The sequence below is a fragment of the Cynoglossus semilaevis genome, chromosome 14 (genome assembly GCF_000523025.1).
Source record: "Cynoglossus semilaevis isolate Cse_v1.0 chromosome 14, Cse_v1.0, whole genome shotgun sequence".
Lineage (NCBI taxonomy): Eukaryota > Metazoa > Chordata > Actinopteri > Pleuronectiformes > Cynoglossidae > Cynoglossus > Cynoglossus semilaevis.
This window is the reverse complement of record NC_024320.1, coordinates 14415402-14435671: the sequence shown is the minus strand read 5'-3', so window position 1 is coordinate 14435671 and position 20270 is coordinate 14415402. Positions and strand designations below refer to the sequence as shown.

At 39.8% G+C, this 20270-nt stretch overlaps 1 protein-coding gene across 2 annotated transcripts in view; it reads right to left on the bottom strand.

The window, feature by feature from the left end:
* LOC103389723 (FERM and PDZ domain-containing protein 4) overlaps positions 1-20270 on the bottom strand; it is a 42257-nt gene that overhangs the window by 4184 nt on the left and 17803 nt on the right. Inside the window, exons 2-15 of one of the 2 annotated variants that reach the window (XM_008325265.3) lie at positions 11281-11403; positions 8460-8611; positions 7431-7533; positions 7097-7142; positions 6549-6653; positions 6224-6331; positions 5803-5934; positions 4643-4762; positions 4169-4305; positions 3891-4017; positions 1717-1806; positions 1451-1633; positions 1219-1357; positions 115-1074 (exon numbers count right to left, since the gene is read on the bottom strand). In XM_008325265.3, the coding sequence (XP_008323487.3) occupies positions 115-1074; positions 1219-1357; positions 1451-1633; positions 1717-1806; positions 3891-4017; positions 4169-4305; positions 4643-4762; positions 5803-5934; positions 6224-6331; positions 6549-6653; positions 7097-7142; positions 7431-7533; positions 8460-8611; positions 11281-11403 (2525 nt within the window). Of the gene's footprint in view, positions 1-114; positions 1075-1218; positions 1358-1450; positions 1634-1716; positions 1807-3890; positions 4018-4168; positions 4306-4642; positions 4763-5802; positions 5935-6223; positions 6332-6548; positions 6654-7096; positions 7143-7430; positions 7534-8459; positions 8891-8925; positions 10180-11280; positions 11404-20270 lie in introns of those variants that run through there. The other variant, XM_025062810.1, reaches the window with a different exon arrangement.

Genomic DNA, 20270 nt, shown 5'->3' with positions numbered 1-20270 from the left:
TAAAGATAAAAAGTTACAAGTCTGTAAACTCAATTTAAAAAACATTACCATGATAAATGTTACAAACAAAGATTATTAGTTAAACAGAAAAGGTGATGATGAAAATGAACAAACCTGAATTTCTACTAGTAGGTGGTGGAGGAGGTATCTGTTCAGAAACAGACAGGGCCTCCAGTGCCTGTAGAGTGTTCATGGCTGAATTCTCCAGCCTTCTCTCCCCTCCCCTTGATCCTTCCCCTTGTGTTGCGATGGCATCAACCAATGTTACAGGGATATCAACAGTGCCTCGCTGCTTTCCCTCAGATGTCATGTCCTCATCTGAACAGTCTCTAAAACCCGGAGGCGGTGCTGCGATGGCCAGGTTGAGTGTCTCAAGCAGTGCGTCATCTTCCTCTTCGTCCACACCGTCGTCTCCCTCAGGAGGAGGCAGAGATGTCAGGTCGATAATGTCATCCGTGGAACCGGAAAGTGTGAGGAAGGTGGTCTTGCCAACAGCAGTGGGCAGCACTCCTTCGTGTGGAGTGTAGTCTCCAATGATTCTGTCCTCACCCACTGGTGTTCCACCAGTTGAGTCTTCCTCGCAAGAAGCCTCATCATCATCCTCTGCATCATCTGTCGTGTCCCGATACAACAGATCCCTTAACAGTAGCTCCTCACCACCTTCCTCACTTATTATGTTACTATAAACATGCGTCAGACCAGTGAACTGCATGGGCACCTCGTTACAGACTGTGTTGTTGTGCAAATATGGGGGTTTAGTCTCAGAACCCTCTGGGCTCTCTAACAGTCTTTCATAGCCAAGTTTCTTGGGCCTATTCAGAGGTTGGTCTCCTCCTCCAAAAATAAAAGACACTTTTGCAGTCCGTGGGGAGTCTTGGGGTTTGTGTCTGGTTGCAGGAGGAAGAGGAGGCGGCAATGAACCTCTCTGGATGCCAGGGTCTCTGTTGTTAGTCTCTTTTTCCCAGGATTCTGGATACGCTGAGTTCCTGTTGTTGATCTCTTCTTGGCTGAGTACATGCTCCACATTTTCCCCCAAAGATCTGTTGTAGGGCCACTCCAGGACCGGCTCTTCACCTGAAAAGTGTTTTACACTTTAATGGTGGAGAATACTGCTATGTTATTTTTTGTAAACATGCTCACTGTAAAAAAAAAGCGCTGTATATTGATTCAAAAGACCTGGTGCTATAATTTTTACACACAAATCTAAAAATCACTCACTGCTCTCCTCCCCTCCAGGACTGTTGCAGTGAGCCACGTTGAAGATTGATCTCCTAGCGTCCACAAGGAGGCGATAATAGCCTGCTGTAAGGCAGGCCAGGTTCATTGCATCGCTTGACTCCATGATGAGAGTAATGGGCTGGAAAACAGGACAGCAGAGAATATGATTAACGACAAAAGAAGTGAGAGAAAGACAATAAGGTTTGGTGGTGTCAGGCATTGATACGCTCACCCTGACATCCAGAACATGTAACTCCAGTCGGACGTTGGTCTCATCCTCAGTCAGGATCTCAATGCGGTTTACGTGGCTGAAATCAGCCAGCAGAGCCACCAGGTTAGTACGGACATTGATGACATGGCTGATCCCATAGCGTGGACCCACGAGCAGCGTCACATCTGTCTGCCTCTCTCCTTGCTGCAGAACAAAAAAAAATGAATGAAGTGATCAGTCAGAATCTTATAATTTGAGCAATTCTTTCTAAAAACTGATGCTCTTACCAACAGTATGGACTTGAACTCCCTCCCTCCATACAGTCTGAGTTCACTAAGGTACCTCAGGTAATGCACCTTGGCCTGCAGAGCAGTCAGCTGCCCAGGGGGAAGTGAAAGACATTAGTAGGCGTTTGAAATGAAATCTCTCCAACCTTAGCAGAAGCATTCGTCTTCTAATGTCAGGATGTGAAGCAGTCTCCAGCCACTTTGCTGTGGACCACTGGGTTTCCATTATATCCCTACTTATGATTTAAATCAAATCAATCTCTGAATGAAGAGCTGCTCTGCCTTTGCTGCTGCACTTTTACAGTTCCAACGCAGAAGCATAAAAGTACATTTGCTTGCACCTCAGTAAAGGTTTTCTTACTTCTCAACTCTTGTTAGGTTGCGAGACTAATTCATCACAGGACTGAGAAGGCCTTTATGGGGGAAGTTGATTAGGAACATCTGTGTTTTGATTTGCGTCCTGGTTAATCAGTGCAGCTAGGCTGCTTCATTTAGCAGCGTGTATAAATAGCGTATAAAAAGTAGATCAATATCCTTGACAGAGACACTGATATTACGTTAACCTCAATTATTTGCTCACTGGAGTTCATGCTGCATCTCAGCTAGATCGTGTCTAATACAATGCTGTACGCCTGGGAGACAGCAGTTCATTCTAAACAGCAGCTGCTTACGGCGGATTTCCGACCTGTGCGTCCTCCGTCTGTATTCACAGGGAGGAGGAATACTTCCTCCAGGCAGTGCACATGTGTGACAGAATTAGATGTGACAAGCCTTCATTTACACTACAGAGACATTTAATATGTCCTTGACTTGAAGTAATCATTTCTTGATTTTGTAAATAAAACACATGGGATTTTAGAAACAAGGAGAATTTATCTGGGTACAGAATATGAAAACTACAGATAATATACTGGAGCCAACTTTTCTATCACTTATTGAGAGTGGTGATATATCACACCTGTATCCATATCTATCATCTCTGAGATGCTAGATTCCATTTTGTCACACAGTACATACATAGTGTTCGTACTCATCTCAGTGTCTTTAAAGTATTTGGTGTGAATTATAGCAACATTTCTAACTTCATTATATTACAAATATGGAGCATTTGAGACTGAACAAAAACAAATGCAGTCCCTTGTACATCCCACAAGGGGGAAACTGGCGGCATGAGTCTTTGCGACCCACACATCTAGTATGTGATCCCACTGGGATATGAACCCAGGACCCGCTGCATGTAAAGCAAGTATGATAACCACTACACTATGGAACAAATAACAGTTACAGCATGGAACCATTGTAGACTATTTAATAAGTAAATGCCGCAAACACTGATGACAATAACATTGTTTTGTTGTTAAATGTGATTTGAATTGTTTAACCAGTTAGTTTAATGTAGTCTGTTTTAACTTTTTATGACGCTGCCCTGGTCAAATACAAATAAAAATAGATCACCATATCTTACTAAATATTTATTGTTAATTCCTCCTGTAAAGCTGTATATTTTTATTTTAATATGTGTTTTATATTTTGCAGTAAATTGGTATTGGTTCTTTTCTTTTTGCATTTAAAAGGTCTTTTTACATTTCTCCCTTTGTCGCAGTAGTACAACCATTTCCCCAGAGTGAGATCAATAAAGTTCAATCTAATCTAATCTGACATTTGTACACTCGGTGCCCAAATTGTAAAAAAAAAAAGAAAAAAGACAAGGATTGAGATTCAGTGGTATTCTTGCCTTACTCAGAACTTTTCTAATTTTCTATTTAAGAATAACACATTTGTAAGTCAGTTAATTATGGGCAAACACATTAGGGTCTTTGAGTTAAAAGCTACAAGTAATACCTTTGTCTTTGTGAACTAAGTAAAGTTCAAGTGAGTAAAAACTGTGCCCGACGTGGACGCGAATGTGTGCAAATATAAATATCTCATTGTTGATGCACACAGTTTGATAATGTTTGTTATTCATGTCAACACTCAAGGTCTGGCACAACCCAGGGTCTGAGGTTGACAAGGGCAAGAACCTTCGCAACGCTGAGCCCGTCAGCGGGGCTATTTTAAGGCACTGCGTCAGGAAACAAAGTGATTGGGTTCTTGTGGGTGTTTGGGTGCGTGTGTGTGTTTGTCAGACGTTAATTAGCAAAGGCAAACAAAGACATTCAAAGAAAGCTGCATACTTTTTTCCCCGGGGGCACCAGGTTCTGGTTGGTTTTGAGGATGTGTGTCAGGGCCTTTTTGATGTTTTTCTCCTTCATGGTAGACAGAACAGCCGGGGGGAGAAACAGGGGCAGACCCCACTCCTTTCTGAAGAGAGCAGATTGATTATTTATTTATTTATTATTACTTATGAATCAGATGATCGATAAAGAATAATTCTCTTCTATGCTACAACTAACTAAAAACTTTTTTTTCAAACCCTCAGAACCTCCTTTGGTTATGGACCTCACACACTTACTGGATGTATTTAAGGGATACTTTTTGGTCCTGTCTAGTTGTCACGGTGAGGATATACATCTGCAGAGCAGCCAATCGCAGTGCGGCATCGTACTTCAGCTCCGGGCCAAACCGTTCCAACACCACATCATTACAACTCTAGAGAAGAGAACAGGAGGTAAATTTTGACAAATTAATTCCCAATAAAATCATCGCAAAATGAATTGCATTTTAATCAACAGTTTATCCTGGCAGTGATTAAATAACCTCTTTGTTATTTAAGAGAGACTGGGGTCTAAATGACAAGCAAAATATAAGTTTACACAACAAATGACCATGGATTCCAAAGGTAGAAAAAATTATTTATGGGGTTACACTACGTAAGCTGCACTTAAAGAATTTACTCTGTTCTGCTTAAAGAAATTACATAAAATAACCAAATATCATAATGTACTTTGACACTAATACTGTGATACACACTAAATACTTTGCTCACCTGTACGTAGAGGTATTCAAATGCCACAGCGTCACGCCTGAGCAGCTCCACCGGGTCTCTGGGAACAAAGCTAATTCTGAAGAAACACTTCATCTTGTCAGAGCCGGGCCTTTGGGTCACCTGGAGGTGGGGAGGTGGAGGTGGGGAGGTGGGGAGGTGGGGTGATTTGGGAGCAGCAGATGGTTAAAGACACAAGGGAGGGAAAAAAGAAGGCAAAGTTAAGAAAAAAAAACAATGATTCAGTGTCATATAAAAATATATAAAAAGGTCTGTCAATGTGATGAATATTTCAATCCAACTATGATTCAGTCTGTATACGACTGTCTTTTGCTAAGAAATCATATGTTTCCTCTCTAAATTTACAACCTTAATCTTAAAATTTATGTATTTATTCTCATAACATTACAAGTTATTTTCATAAAATTACAACTTTTTTCTCATAAATGAGCATTTCTAGTAACGTTATCACTTTTTTGATAAAATCTGATAAAATTACTTTTATTTTTTTATTTTTTCTTCTCTTTAGGTTTCGACTTTAATCACATCACATCAAGTTTAGCAGTTTGGCTCTAGATAAAGTTCAACAACATGAATAAACACATTTGAGTTTCAGTTTGAGTTTATCATTGTTTTTATATATTTACATTATTTCTTTAATCACCTCACATCACAAAACCACATTTTACTGCTTTTGACCTCTAAAAATGATGGTTAAATGGTGTCATCACCATCATATATAAGGAAGTTGTGAGCATAGTATTATAAGCCTGTCAGGACACACAGTCTATAGCTGTAAGAGTGACCTGCAGCCGTGCGACAGTGTATGTTTTATAAACATGTGGGAGGAGAAAGTTCATCTGCCACGGTGGCTGGAGCGGCGCCACAAATGTGTGTTATGAATATCAAAACAGTCCTTGTGCGATCCTGCTATCTCATTAGAATGGAGCAGACAAGGCATGTGTGTGAATGTGTGTGTATGTGTGAGTCTATGTGGGAGGATAGGTGTAATGCGAGCTGTCGTCCCTGCTGTGCGGCCGCTGATAAATTGCCACGACGTTGCTCGAATGCAGAGCAGGGTTGTGCATGTTTTTATGTCAGTTGGAAAAAGGATGCAACCAAACAGGGTGAAGGAAGCCTACGTAAAAGGAAACATCGATCACCTGAGTAAGCATTTCCTGTTCATGCAGCAGAAGCAGTTTGCTTCCGGCGGTGTCCGTTCTCTGCTCCACCATGAGGGAAAAGTGTTCTATGCATCTGATCGACAGCTTCTCCTGCAGGGTCAGGAGCACGTCCTGAGAGGAAACCAGAACATGTTGATTAAAAGTGGCGTTGGATGTCAGATTATGGTAACACTAGATTAACAGGTCTTAATCCATAGAGGAATAATAACGAAAATGAGTTGTGGATAATAACGTAACACAGCAATGAACAGCACAGGACTGGTTTCTCTTTTTGTCTTTCGAGACCAAGTTGCAAAAGAACTGAGGGAACACATAATCTCAGTTAAATTGTTTGAAAGTTTTATCAGTTTAAAACGGTGACGGTTTCTACTACGCCACAGACGTCGAGCTGCGTATGCACCTTGATGGAGGTGCTGCTGTCAAAGCGAAACGACTTGGTCTGCCCGTTCTCCAGGTAAACCTTCAGAACACTGGGCATGAACAGCAGGGAGTTGTCCTTCACTGGGTTCTGCAAAAACAAAGAATGGATGGACTTCACATGTCTGTCGTAAAGAAATTATCCTTTTCACAGAAACAGATTTCAACACAAACACAACAGTGAATGAATTATTCTTCTGTCACTCTGAGCTGTGGTATGAGGTAAGTGTCGGCCACCTGTCACTGTAAATATGATTTATAGAAACGGAGGATGTAGAGTGTGTGTCAGGGCACTCTGCTGGACTCACAGGGACTTGTCCGTTTATGATGACCTCCTCCGCAAAGCGCACTTTGACCGGATTGGACTTGAGCATTGCTTTTTTGGCTGCACTGATAAAGGCCGACTTAGGAGACTGGGTGGCAGATAACCAGAAAAGAGACGGAGAGAAAAAAGAGAGAGAGGGAGAGAAGGGAGGAGGAAATGGCGGAAGAAAGAGACGGACAGATGGAGGGAAGGAGATAAAAAGAAACATCAACACATGGTCCAACAGATTCCTCCACATTAGTGCCATCATCAATTAAAACTTCTTCACAGCCACATTGCATTTTACCCAAAAAATGGAAAAGGACAAACAGGAGGATGTGAGCAAAATAAACAGCAAGGTAGAAAAAAAAGTTCAACAAAATAAATTCAAATGCTGTTGTTCCGAGGAATCTATCTTCTCAGTGATATTTTTAATGATTTTTTTTTCTTTTCAAAAAGGACAAATGGAATATGAAATGGTTTTCAAGGGCAGACAGTTTGAGTCCTGCCAGTGAGATAATGCAATTTCGTCCAAACAGATGATCTACTCACAGGGTATGGCTGCACCACAGTCAACATGATGGTCTCTTTGCAGCTCCTGAAACAGCAAACACACCACAAATCACAGAGCGCTTGAAAATCACAAGTGTATAAGTGCATAATATAATATAATATAATATAATATAATATAATATAATATAATATAATTGTTTTTCTGTATTTTTCTGTATTTACACCTATTGCCCATTTACATCAGACTGAACTCAAAATCCAAGGAGAGGAGAGCTGTAAAACTCAAAGAACAACCTCCCCACAGTGACACTGAGAGGAGCCTATGACAACAAGTGAATATAGTGAAACATGCTATGATGTTGTTTGTACCTACCTGACCAGGTCAATGACTCGTTCTCTAGGAGCTGAGCTGACAGGTTCATCGTAAATCATGATGATTTCGTCACCCGGCAACAGCTTCCCCTCAGACGGGCCGCCTGTAACACACACACAAACACGCAAATAAGGCAGCGCTGATCAAAGACACAGCTGTGTCTAAATGAGTCAGTCTCAATGAGCATGTGTGGAACCAGCACATTCATTAGTTCCGTCGCCCGCATCGAGCCCAGTGTTGATTGATTATTGATAAGACTAATCAGTGTCTCTGTGCAGTCACTGATGGCTGACGGCTGTGATGGATGGAAGCAGCAGTTTGGCACTAATTTGGTAATCAGCCAGTTAACCAGAGTCAACAACACGATGAAGGGCAAAAACAAATAACTGGCGTTTATTTCATGTGTCATCAACGATTGTAAAATTAGGGAGAAGACTCGACAGTTCACACGGCTCTCTGCAATGATTGACACTTCAGGTATCAGAGAGGCAAACATACAAATACAATTCTAAAATTTGTAAACAATTTACCGTATTTTCTGAGTTATATGTCGCACCAGCCATAAAATGCATAACTAAGAAGAAAATAACATGTATGTCGCAACACAGTACAAGTTAATTTTCAGTGGTACAGGAGCAACAGATACTACCACACAATCCTTGAGTGCCCTTTAGCAGCTGTCAGTGTGAACATAACAAACGAAATTATATATTTTAATATAAGTTGCACCTGAATATAAGTCACACTAGTGCCCTCTCGTGGCTGTCAGTGTGAAAATAACGAACTTGTAATTTTTTTTAGTGGTACAGGAGTAGCAGATATAGGTACCCAAGCCTAGAGTGCCCTCTAGGGGCTGTCAGTGTGAACATAACGAACGTGAAATTATATATTTCGCAAGTGAGTATAAGTCGCAAACCCAGCCAAAGAATAAAAAATAATAATACAACCTATAGTCCTGAAAATACAGTAGTACAAATTCAAATTCTCATATCTCATTTGAACAAAAATATATTCCAAATGTGGAACTACCTGGAGTAACTGAACGGACCACAACTGGTTTCTCGCTTCCTGCCACAAAGCCAAAGCCCAGGACTGGGTCTCGCCTCATCTCAATCAGACGGGGAGCAGGAGGAACCATGTCCTGGTGAACCTCCTCCAGAGAACTGCTCTGGGACACTTGACTGAAAAAAAGATGACACAAAAATGTAAAAGTGTCCATACATATGTACACAGTGACTATAAATGTTCAATTGTTTGTTGTTGTTGGTAAATTATAATTTTAAATGAATAATTATTACATTTTTTTCTCGTTCACTTTTATGCTTATCCGCCCTTGGCTTTCATACACAGATGTTTCTCCCTGACATCTTTAACGTGATCACTGACTGATGATCTGATGTCTTGAGAGTTGTTGTACATGCTCTTCAATTGGATGTTACTTCACTAAATACTAAATGTACCTATCTTGGATGTCTTCACTAAATACTAAATGTACCTATCTTTAAATATTTCACCAATCTTTCTGTCAGTAGTGTTGTATGTAAAATAACATTATGAAACAATTAATCACTAATAATTTTGAAAAATCAAATGTATTATTATTGTTATCATGACATCACAGCAGGTTTGTAGAAATGTTTCACACCTATTGTTTATCAGCTGGTGGATTTTAGTCATTACTGTGTATTTTAATTGTGGATTGTAGAAACACCACTGGGTCATTTTCAATGGCAGTTTCACAAATTAATTAAATTGATTAATTAATTAATAAATAATTTCAACAGCCCCATTTTTTTTTTGTTGTTTTTTTAAGAATTGAAAACAATAGAATGACCTTGACGTTTGTAGACTGTTGAAACTGAGTGAAAATAATTTGCCATCACTCAAACCATTTAGAAATGTACTGTTAGGCCAGTGATTTTATTTGAAGGAGTAGGGGTTAACACTGGTAATGATTTATACCATCCTATCCCAGCCCTCACTGTGAATCACTTACGATGAGAGCAGCACTAAAGCGTAATGCACCGTATTAGATTACTCTGGGACACGGCGAATGCAGAGTGCCTGTTAATTAAAGGGTGAAATACACTTTCCGTGGGGGTTAACTCGTTCTCCTCTCTTATGTTCCTTCTCTTTCTGCTCCGAGCTCAAAAAGCATCCTTGGCAGCCGCTGCTTCCACCTCAGGATGTCTATTGTTACCTTGCCAGTTTGCTTTTAATTGACTTTCATCTTTGTCTACTTTTACTGTCCATATGGCAGAGTGCATGAGTTTCCTGCTTCATATTTTCTAAACTTTACTTCATTGCTTGCATTATTGCTCGATAAATGAGAAATGTATAGTTAATAAACTCCATGTTTGACTTACGCTGTGAGTTTTTATGGAGTAATTCCACACACACCTGAGGTTTTAAATCCCCCTGGATGAAGAATGTTCCAAACATATGGGGCTGCGACTTTATCTTCAACCAATCCGGATCAGTCTCAAACTCTGCCCCACCTCTCTTTATTTTCTCCCTTTCTCCCTCTGACATTATTGCATTGCTCTGTATTGTACATAAGGCACAGAAATCTCTGAACTAAATCTGTCTGTAATGAAGCATGTTCCAATCTGTGGCGCCGGCTCATCTGCCCTGTCAGGGTCAGAGTGGTTTAATCCCAACACAGGGCAGAGTGTGGACAGGGTCAAATGGAATATAGAACACAGACACTAGGTTTAGGTCTGACCAAATCACGCCTTCAGTGGCCCATGTATTCTGACATTTAAAAATACACCACCCCCCCCCCCCCCCCCCCCAATTTTCTCAGGAACAGAGAACGAATAATAAATTGTTATAATTCCAACTATTTCAATTTTCAAGTCTGCCTGGATACTTTGACAAAGTATGACAGTATATATTTTAGAATTTATACCAAAATTTGAAAGACTCATAAAATGCAATAAAAGATTATTTGGGATTTCAGCAGACAGGAGAGCTTGCAGTGATTGTTTGAAACTTGTCCAAAACACCACTTTGTTTATGTTATTATTAATTTTGTCATTTAAAGAAAAAAACTCCTCCAGTTTCCCTAAAGTCTTAATTTAAACAAAAACAGTTCACAATATTAAATACTCCCGACCTCAATATTTAGAATTTTATGAATAGTGAATTTTAATTGAAACATATTCTATCAGTTTGTCGTTAACATCTCCATGGACCGAACTGTTGGTATGTGACAAAGGAGATGTCAAACCTAGCTCCTGTTTTCTAGATTATTCTTTTATAATTTCACAGTTCATCCAATCATTAGCTTCATATAGTTTTACCCCAATACTCCCTCTCTTTCATTTCCCTCTTTTAACAGAAATTCAAATGTCACACTCAATCTTTTCCAGAACCAGAACTTATCATTTTCTTTATATTCCACTCCATAAATAGCACATAAGAAGCAAAAAGTGGAGAAAAAAAATGAAAAAACACAAGGTGAAGCTTAAAGAGGAGAGAAAGAAAATCAAAGAAACCTTGGTTATAATTCATTACCTATAAAGCAGTACCACCTCATTGTTCATCTGATTTGCATTTGAACAAAAGGACACCGTTTGGGAGTTTAGCTAAGTTAACATGGCAGGAAATGAAAACTGTGAACCAAAAGATTCAAGATGAAGAAGGTTCAGAAAGGATGAGATCATTAAATAAATCAGAAAAGAAGAATTTCCTTTTTCCCTGTTACCTGTTTGCCTTTAAATCAGGCCGTCTGCTGGGTCAATAGAACCTACAAATGTAAATAATAAACTAAACCTGCACTTTTGTCTGCCGTGTTTAAAGAGAGGGAGAACTGTCCTTGGTGAGCACAGGTTATGATCATACATACTTGATGAGGCAGTGAGGCCCCTCCCTGTTGCTGGTCATGCTGTCCCAGCTGTACGGCGGCCCCTGAAGTCCTCCCCATGGACCCAAGGCAGGAGGTGGCCAACCTGAGGCTTTGTTCTTATGACTACAGAGAGAGAGAAAGAAAAAAATAAATACATCATTTTTGGTCGTGTTGTTGTACGTTTGTACCCCCTGAGCTAATGTCTTTTTAATTTCTTTAATTTCTTTTTAATGAAGTCATAAGCCTCTGTATATTTGTGTAAATATACACCCCCCCACCCAGTGTTAGATTATAAAGTTGAATCTTCCCTAATCTAATCTGATCCTAATGAACCAGAGTGTTTATCTTGCTGTGTTTCAAACTGCATGGATGTGACCCTTTGTCTGCATTTTCTCTATTCTGACAAAAACCTGCAGTATTGACAACAGTGCAGTACCTCAAGAAATCATGGGAGGGCAGTCTGCTGAATCTATCAACCAGATGTAAACCACATAAAACAACTTCTTGCGGAGTAAAGAACCACAATGAAACTCAATCCTCCAGCTACACTGACCTCTAGTGGATCATTTGCTCCAAACTGACATATTTATATATATTCATATAATTACTTTATGTCCAAATCAAATATTATTTATTTAAATCCTCCAGGAAAAATGAGACTCAGTTTAGAAAACTCCCCCTTCAAATTCCCGCTGACTAGGGTCTTGTGTTAAGTAGAATTGCTTAGTGGAGTTTGACCAAAGTCCAATACTGGCTGATTAGCTGTGTACAGAGCCAATCAATGGTTGCACACACTGTCACAACCTCTGCAAATCTGTGTGCGTGTACGACTAAGAACAGCTGAAGGCAGCAGGTTCATTCAGTGGGCTAACAATGGGAAATAAGACATGCCATAACAAACAGACTTCTGTGTGACACCTGAGCAAAGGCAACACAACAAACCAACTGAAAAGTGACTTCACGTAAGGATCCATGCATAATCAATATGTAAATATTGAGTCTTTTCTGGTGCACAGCTACAGGGTGTTTGTCAGCGTTCTTCTGCCTCGTGTACTTCATTCACAGTCTATTAGATGTAGAGCTGGATCTGCGACCTTGGCTCCTATGAATGCAAACAGTATTTAAATAAGTGGAACTAAGTAAACGTGCATACTAGATGAGGATGTCATCGCCGTAGGAATCCAGATGGTCTACTCCCACATTCTGCTTTCGGTAATACATCAGTCCTTTATGTCATCGCTAACAGTGCATGGAAATTAAAATGGCCCATTAATGCTCCCATGAACATCAACTGCAAGAGAAAGGACGAAAACAGCTGACATCATGCGTATTTTCATTTCACTCCAAAATGTCACCGTCCCCTGATTCCACTTCATGCGGGTCCTGCGTTTTCCCAAAGAAAAAAAAGAAAGAGCTTTAGAATCTCAGTGAGGGACGTTTGTCTTCATACGCTGGAGTAAGTGGCTGAGCAGAATCCTCAGCGTGGAGCTCCCTGGTCGTCTGTCTTTGTCATCGTGCTTCTGCTCCTGCTGCTGGGATGAGCTTTGGGTCCGAAGTGAACTAAACCACCGTGGCCTTGCCTCCTTTATCCCATAATCCCTCTCATCACAGTGGAAACAAATCCACAGTGTGTGTGTGTTTGTGTGTGACAGAGAGAGAAACAGAGAATGAGTGTCAAACTGGGTGCAACTGTGCGTGTACAAAGGATGTGTGTGTCTGTCTGTATGTGTGCTCTATGCATGTAGTAAGAGGATTTTTTAAGACGAGTAAAAAGGTGGAAACATCACTCCGACTCAGCTCTAAAAGCCTGAAGAGAAAATAGCTTCACCTGCAGCATCAATATTTCACCGTATAATCCTTTTTTTTATCTTCCATCAGAACTTCTTTAAAACTCAAACCAACATCACTGATGGATGTGGTGCAGCTAGCACCTTTTTCCATCCCTGCAGGGGGTGCTAAAAACAAGTTTCATTGCAGAAGTCTGTAATTTTAGTCACCAGTGCTGTTTAACTGTTTTATCTAAAATTAGTTTCGTATTTTTAACAACAACCTTCTACAGAACACACTATTTTTCAGGTTTGTCGTCTTCCTGCCGACTTCAGCAGTCAGTGCCCTCAGGGGCGATTCAATTTATGTTTGTATCTCGGAGTATATGGGTGTATGTAGGTAGGTGAGACTGTTTGAACCAAAGAATAAAAAGTAAATTCAAACATATATATATATATATTCTACCTTACTCAATTCATGGTGTGCTTCACTTGACTTAACAGAACTCCATTTACTTGCATTTAAAAGCAGCAGCAGCAGCAGCAGGATGTCCCACACTCAAGACGCCCTTTGCTGGAAAGGCCACAGTATTGACAGCACACAACCTTCTTCTAGAAAAGTCATCAATTCCTGTTTCTTTTTTAACACTGGTGTGGTCTGAAGACTGTGATTCAAAAGAGAATCATCTTCAGACACCTCCACAAATATGGTCTACTGTGTGGAGTTAGTGACACTGGGAGAATACACTAAGTTGTTCAAAACACTTTTGCTCGTGTCTGTCTCCTTGCATATTGACATAATTCAGATGAAGAACTCTTGATACTTAAGAAATACTCCCTACTCCTTGCATGACATTCTTTTACATGATTCTTTTACATTAGTTAGATTGAATGTGAATCTAACTAATGTTAATATGGATACATTCAAACACATTTACATATTTATTTATGGTTTATATATATATATATACACATATATATATATATATATTATCAGGTTCTCAATAGTATTTCAATTCGCGAAGGTGTTGGTCAGGAGGACAGCGTGAAAACATTTCTGTCCACAAGGGGGCTGACAGAAAATAATTGAGGACCACTGGGCTAACACATCTGATTCAGCACCATGGACAGCTCTTTAGTTTTCTATTTATAATGTACAGAAACCATTTTAACAAATATTTGAACAGTAACCTCACACAGATGCACATCACACCCTGTCAGAGGCGGCTCTAGGTACAAACATCAATCAAACTTGTCCAGTTCACAGTTTGGTGCTCCAGATCAAAGGACACTAAACTCACCTCCAACATAAAGTCTATGAGTGAGCTGCATAAACAATACATCTAGAAAAAGGTTTTGGATCAAAACATTTGCAGTGGTCTGGAACAGAAGCCATAAACACATGCTCTCCTCAGTGATTGTCCTTCTCTGCCTCATCGCCTACCATTTAGCTACCTGGAAACGAGCACAGGAAAATGTCCAAGTATCACATTTTCTCTTTACAAGGTGCCTTTCAGAAGGAGTGAAGCATTTTGTTCAGGGAATTCCAGCTTCAGTACAATTTGCTCTGCCCATAAGACTTAAGTTTTAAATAAATCTAGTGCACGAGGTTGCTGAAATATGTTGATTTAGAATGGCTGTAAACCAATATCCAGGAGAAGTTGGCAGACTTTCTGAAGATGCAAGGAACTAATTTCTAAAGTTAGGTTTTGAAATTGACTGTCAAATAATCAGGAAAGGAATGAAGAAAAATCTGAAGGAAACATGAAAAATATGTGTAATTCTTTAAAAATGTCTTCTGTGACCATAGACAAATTCACACAATCTGCCTCAACATTGACAAAATACTGTTGCTTTAGAGAGAGCCAAAGGTCATTTTCTGTTTTTGGCAGTAAGGTGAGTTCTTTGCCGCTGTGTTTATCGGGCTGAACACAAATTAATGTATGTTTTTTTGTTTGTTGTTGTTGTTGTTTTTTTTTTTTTTGACACCTAAGAGAAATACTTTTTAGATTGTTATAAATAAAATGATTGTTTTCAATAAAAGCACTGAGATCTGTAGGTAGAGGCGAACCACAGGAAGGCAAAACAAACTTTTACACGTTAGTTTTAAAGCCACAAAACTAAACCTAGTAATAAACCTGTCTTTACGTCTCTTTATTAATATGATTTGTATATACCTATTATATATATATATATATATATGTGTGTGTGTGTGTGTGTGTGTGTGTGTGTGTGTGTATATATATATTCTAACATACAGATTTATAGCTTATATTTACTGTCATTGTGTTCAGGTTAATCTCAGTATAGAGTATTTAAAACTCTTTCATGTGACAGCATTGACTGATAAAATTAATAACACAATGTAAGTGGAAGAGTAATCAATAAATTATGTCCCTCACCTGTTCACTTGTTAAGTAATAAATATTAGTCTGGATATGCAGATATTTTTGTTTAAAGAAATGCTTCTGTTGGATTTGTTTGCATTGCATTGTTTTTGACAGGAGAATCAGGACGATTTCATACAATATGTAAAGGACAGAAGTGACAGAAGGGTTTAGACGTGAAGTGCTTTTTCCTGATTGTAATTTGCATGCGTTTACGCATCGCCAACGAGTGGCACACACCACTTTACAGTGTTGCTCTTCAACCTTTGCTGCACAGCGGTGCGTCACAGTGGGACAACACAGCCCAGGCAGCAGCAGCAACGCTGCATCGATTCTGTGTAAATGTCACACCAAACCCAGTGGAACCGAAGTGAAAGAGAAACAAAGATAAGAGCACGTTTGGAACTGTGTCTTTTCAAGGTGATTCCTGTTTGAATTCTGTTCCTGTTGTTGTGGTCCAAACCCGGTGCATTACACTTGGAATAGACATGGCAGTGCTTGAACTTTTAAATCTGGCTTTTCCTGAAAAATACAATTCAGGTTTGTTTTGTCTTCCTTCTCGAGTTCTAGACAAAAAAAAAAAAAGACAACAACAAAAATGGAACTTGGATCATGTATAAAAACTGATTTCTGTGTCACAGCCCTTTATTCTTGTTCATGTGAAGTCAGGCCTGTGGGGACTTCCACTACCACTATCACTTTCCAGTTGACTGACTGCACAAACACAGTCCACACATTGACGACGTGTCTCTATTTGGACGGAGTCAATGGGAAAGGTTAAAGAATGAGCGAGTCACATGGATTTATACAGGCAGCAGTTACAGTTCACGAGGTCGTGAATCAAAAGCCAAAGTTCACGTCAGAAGTTCATACCAGGGGAAGTTATGCAGCTGACAAGTGCGTCTGCAGAAAGCACTTGAGTGTGACTCGCCGGTGCAGCAGAACAAGTCATTCTAAACGCTCTTCAAAGAAGATTACACAGGAGGATGTGATCACGGGAATGAATGAGAGACACTCAAGTGTGTGTCGGTGCGCCTCGAGCAAAAGTATTGTGATGAAAGGCTTTGAACGCATCTGCAAAAAGGAGGTTAATGAGGGAAAGGAAAGAAGGAGAGAAAGAAAGAAAGAAAGAAAGAAAAATAAAATCTCACACTATTCAATAGAGGTTTATAAAGCTGTATAAAATCCTCAAACCACCACACTGTGATTGTCTAGTTTATTACTTAAGCATTTAACTATTCAAATAGGAGGAAGATCCACTGACAGAGCAGAGAAGGCTAAATTTATTCTGCAATTTTAGCTAAAGCAGCTCCCTCTACTGGACGACGCAAGGCAACCCTTGGTCCCCATGAGCCCTAGTTTCCCATGAGCCTGTTGTACGTTCATGTATTCCATATAAATACTGACTACTGACCAGGTACATCTGGCCAAACTGCACTTTTGGACCTTCTCTGACCGACTCATCTAGTCCTAATACTTTCCCCTTTGACAAATAGGTTCAACAACACTAAAAAACACTGGTTCTCAAATCTGTGCAAAGCTGTTTTGGGCAGAGCTAAAGTTTAATACTTTTTAATTTGCCCAAAATCAGCGAAGAATGCTCACCTGTGAATCATGTTGTGAAATATTTCTGTGAAAGTAAAACGTAAATAAACTTTATTTATTTAATTACTTGAAAATAAGGTTCAGTGGAGAAGTTTAAGCAGTAGCTGTGAATGTGTGGACGTGATGTGAACGTGGAGTCAACAAAAGTCCTATCTACAAAAGGGGGCGTTGCAGTACAAATTTGGAACTCACCGGCTCAAGATCCTGTGTAACTTATTTTCCTTTCTACTTTTTCATACTTCTTCTTAGTTTTCATACACAGGCATGTCCAACATGTCTGCCATCGTGTCAGTGTGTGTCACACCATGCTCCAGGCAGTCTTTACAGTACAGTGTGCACGGAGAATACTCTCTGGTACTTCACTATTGTAACGTGGCAAGATTTGGAGCAGAAGTAATCAGTCCAGTATCCCATTTATCACAAAGTTTTGTCAGGACAGAGAACATAGAAAATAGGTGAATTCCGAGAGGACACTTCCAGCCTGGGCATTAACGGTCAGTTCACTGGATCCCACCACGTACTCTCTTTGCGTAAAAGCACACAAGAATTGAAAATTGAAAATGCAGCAGATATTTTTATACAAGAACTGAACTGCTCTCTATATGTTGTAAAAGCAAGTGCGTGCCATCAATTATTGAGCTGGTCCTGTGGGCAGGAGCGTGTTCTGTCTGTAAAGCTTCGTATCTAAGCGTCACTGTTTTTCCCTGATAGTGGAGAGATTAGCATGCAGATCAATTATAAATGCACTGCTCCGGAGGCGACGCTGCCTCTGTTGTATGAAGTGAGCGCAGGTGTCAAAAGCATCCGTCAGTTTCTGTTGCAACATTTAAGTGCATGCTGTTTTACTAAAGGCATCGTGTTTTACTTTTATTTTGCATTTCACCACGGCCGATTTGATGGGAAATGGTTTGGAAAGTGAAAGTCAGAGATTCACTGTCGGGAGTGGAACTCCCGGTTGCTTCTATATGAGCTGCAAATATAACATGTTCACATGATGCACAGATGCCTGTGGTTTCACATCTGTACAGGGTGCAAGGGCAAATGACTGGAACAATTCTAAAAACTCAAAAAAAAAAAATAACAAAAATTAAAAACTGTAAAAATAAAAGAACTGCTCAGCACTCTCAGTGATTCTTTTTGTCTGTTCCTTTTGTTCATGGATTGCAAAACACTGTCTACAGAAGACTGATGTAGACTGCATATGGGTCAGTTATTCAGCAGAATGTGTAAATATTATTATCTCTTAAATTCCACTAAGTGAAAGCCTTAACCTTCATTGATGGAGAGGACCTCAGTGGATGCTCCTTTTATTTCCCAATCATGCCACCTACAGTTTCTAACACACCAAAGATTTCAGAAATTCAACCTTTTCTTTTCGATGTTTTACATCATCCATCCCTTTTTCATATAAAACTTAAAGACATTTTTTATTTCATTTTATATAATGTACTGTTTATACTTTTTTTTTGATAAATTAGGCTTGTGAAGTCATGGCCAGCTGAAACTCTTGCGGTGGTTAAAGAGTGGAGTAAAAACTTTGGAAAGTACATCCAGCACTTGAATGAATGAATAATTTTGGGATGCATGGATGGTTTTCATGTGCTCGTCCTTGGGAAGTTCAACCTGAGGCCAAACACATTAAATATCTTGTTAGCTCAGGCCTGGGAGTAAAAGCGAGGGCTGCCTTGGCATCACTGCATGATTTGGACGGGAACCTTCCTGAACATCTACCAGTTACAACATTAAAGTTGTCCGCCCAGGTGGACCAGCTGCACGTATGGTTAAATAATGAAACCTGTCTTTACCCTCAGCTGCAGAATAAAACATGATGAGACGTGTTCCAGACAAAATGTGGTGAATGTCAAGTTTTTTTTTTTTTTTTTTTTAACATCTTGGTTTGACGGCGTGGCATCTGAATTTCACAGTGCGCCCTGTTTACAAATTCAAAGAGCAATTTGCAGATGATAATTTTTCTAAAAGCTGTTTGTTATTCTAAAGCAGAATTACCGGAAGGAAGTCTGAAACAGCAGCGGGGAACAAAAGGAAAAGCTTTCTGCTTGATTTGCATAATTGATCAAATGTTGTCACTCGTCTAAAGGGCACGAAGAATTAAACCACTGCCACTTCAGTGCTGCTGCATGACATAATGCCAGAGAATTATTGGTAATCACGACAAAGTCACAATAGATGTATTAACCTGAATAATGAATTGGTGCAGCAGAAAGGCTTACTAAAGTACTGCAGTTTGTACGTAGTTTCATCTATTTTTGAATTAAGAGGTGGAGCTGAAGGCTACGATACTGTATGGAGACAGATGGGAAGAAGTGGTGCCAGAAAAGGACGGAAAAGAGTGTGATTTCACTCGGTAAACTAAATGAAACAGACAACAATGTCCTCTTCCCCACAGCTTCTCATGTACTGATCACTGAATAAATCCCCAAGAGGATTATCCAGACTAAGATGAAGAAAATTGTGCAACTTTAAGGGTTAAAGGCTGCGAGCTAAGAGGAAGGGAGCGGCTGCAAACACCCTGCAGCTTGTTGTCTTATTTGATATGTTATATCATATATATATATGTATAAGGTGACATTCCTTTATATGAAAAACTAGCAATTTCTATTTATTGCTGGAAGACAAAAAACAACAAAAAGTGGAACTCAAACAGTTTTTTTAGCTTAATTTTAGCTTGTAAAACACCATGTCCTCAACAATATTAATCAGTCTCCAGTCACTCACAGTGTATTTGACAACTGTCCCTGTCAGACTTATTTATGCCCTGGGCTCTGAGATACTGTAGCATTTTGGGGCTTTGGATCCTAGGGTGAAAATAAATGTCTTTCTGCTGTGTAGATTAACGACAACATTGTCTGATTGACTGTGTATTAAAGCAATGAGTGGATGGACGGTGGACTCATTGCATTCATTCAGCACTAATTGTTTACATTTGACTGCCTCTATGTTTTTTTTTTTTTGTAAGTAACATTATGATTTCTGTGGCGCTTTGGCCCAGAGGCAATGTCTCTGTCACTGGTGTGGAACCCCAGGATTCACCTCCGGGGCAAGATCAAATTCCAGTCAGGGCGGTTGGTACCTTCCAGTGGACTCACCACCTGCAGGAAGGTTCAGGGGGGTTGGTACGGTGCAATGTGATTTGGGTGGCAGTCATGGAGACTGCTGCCCCTGCGACCCGGTTACGGAAAAGCGGACGAAAATGCCATGCCATGCCATTATG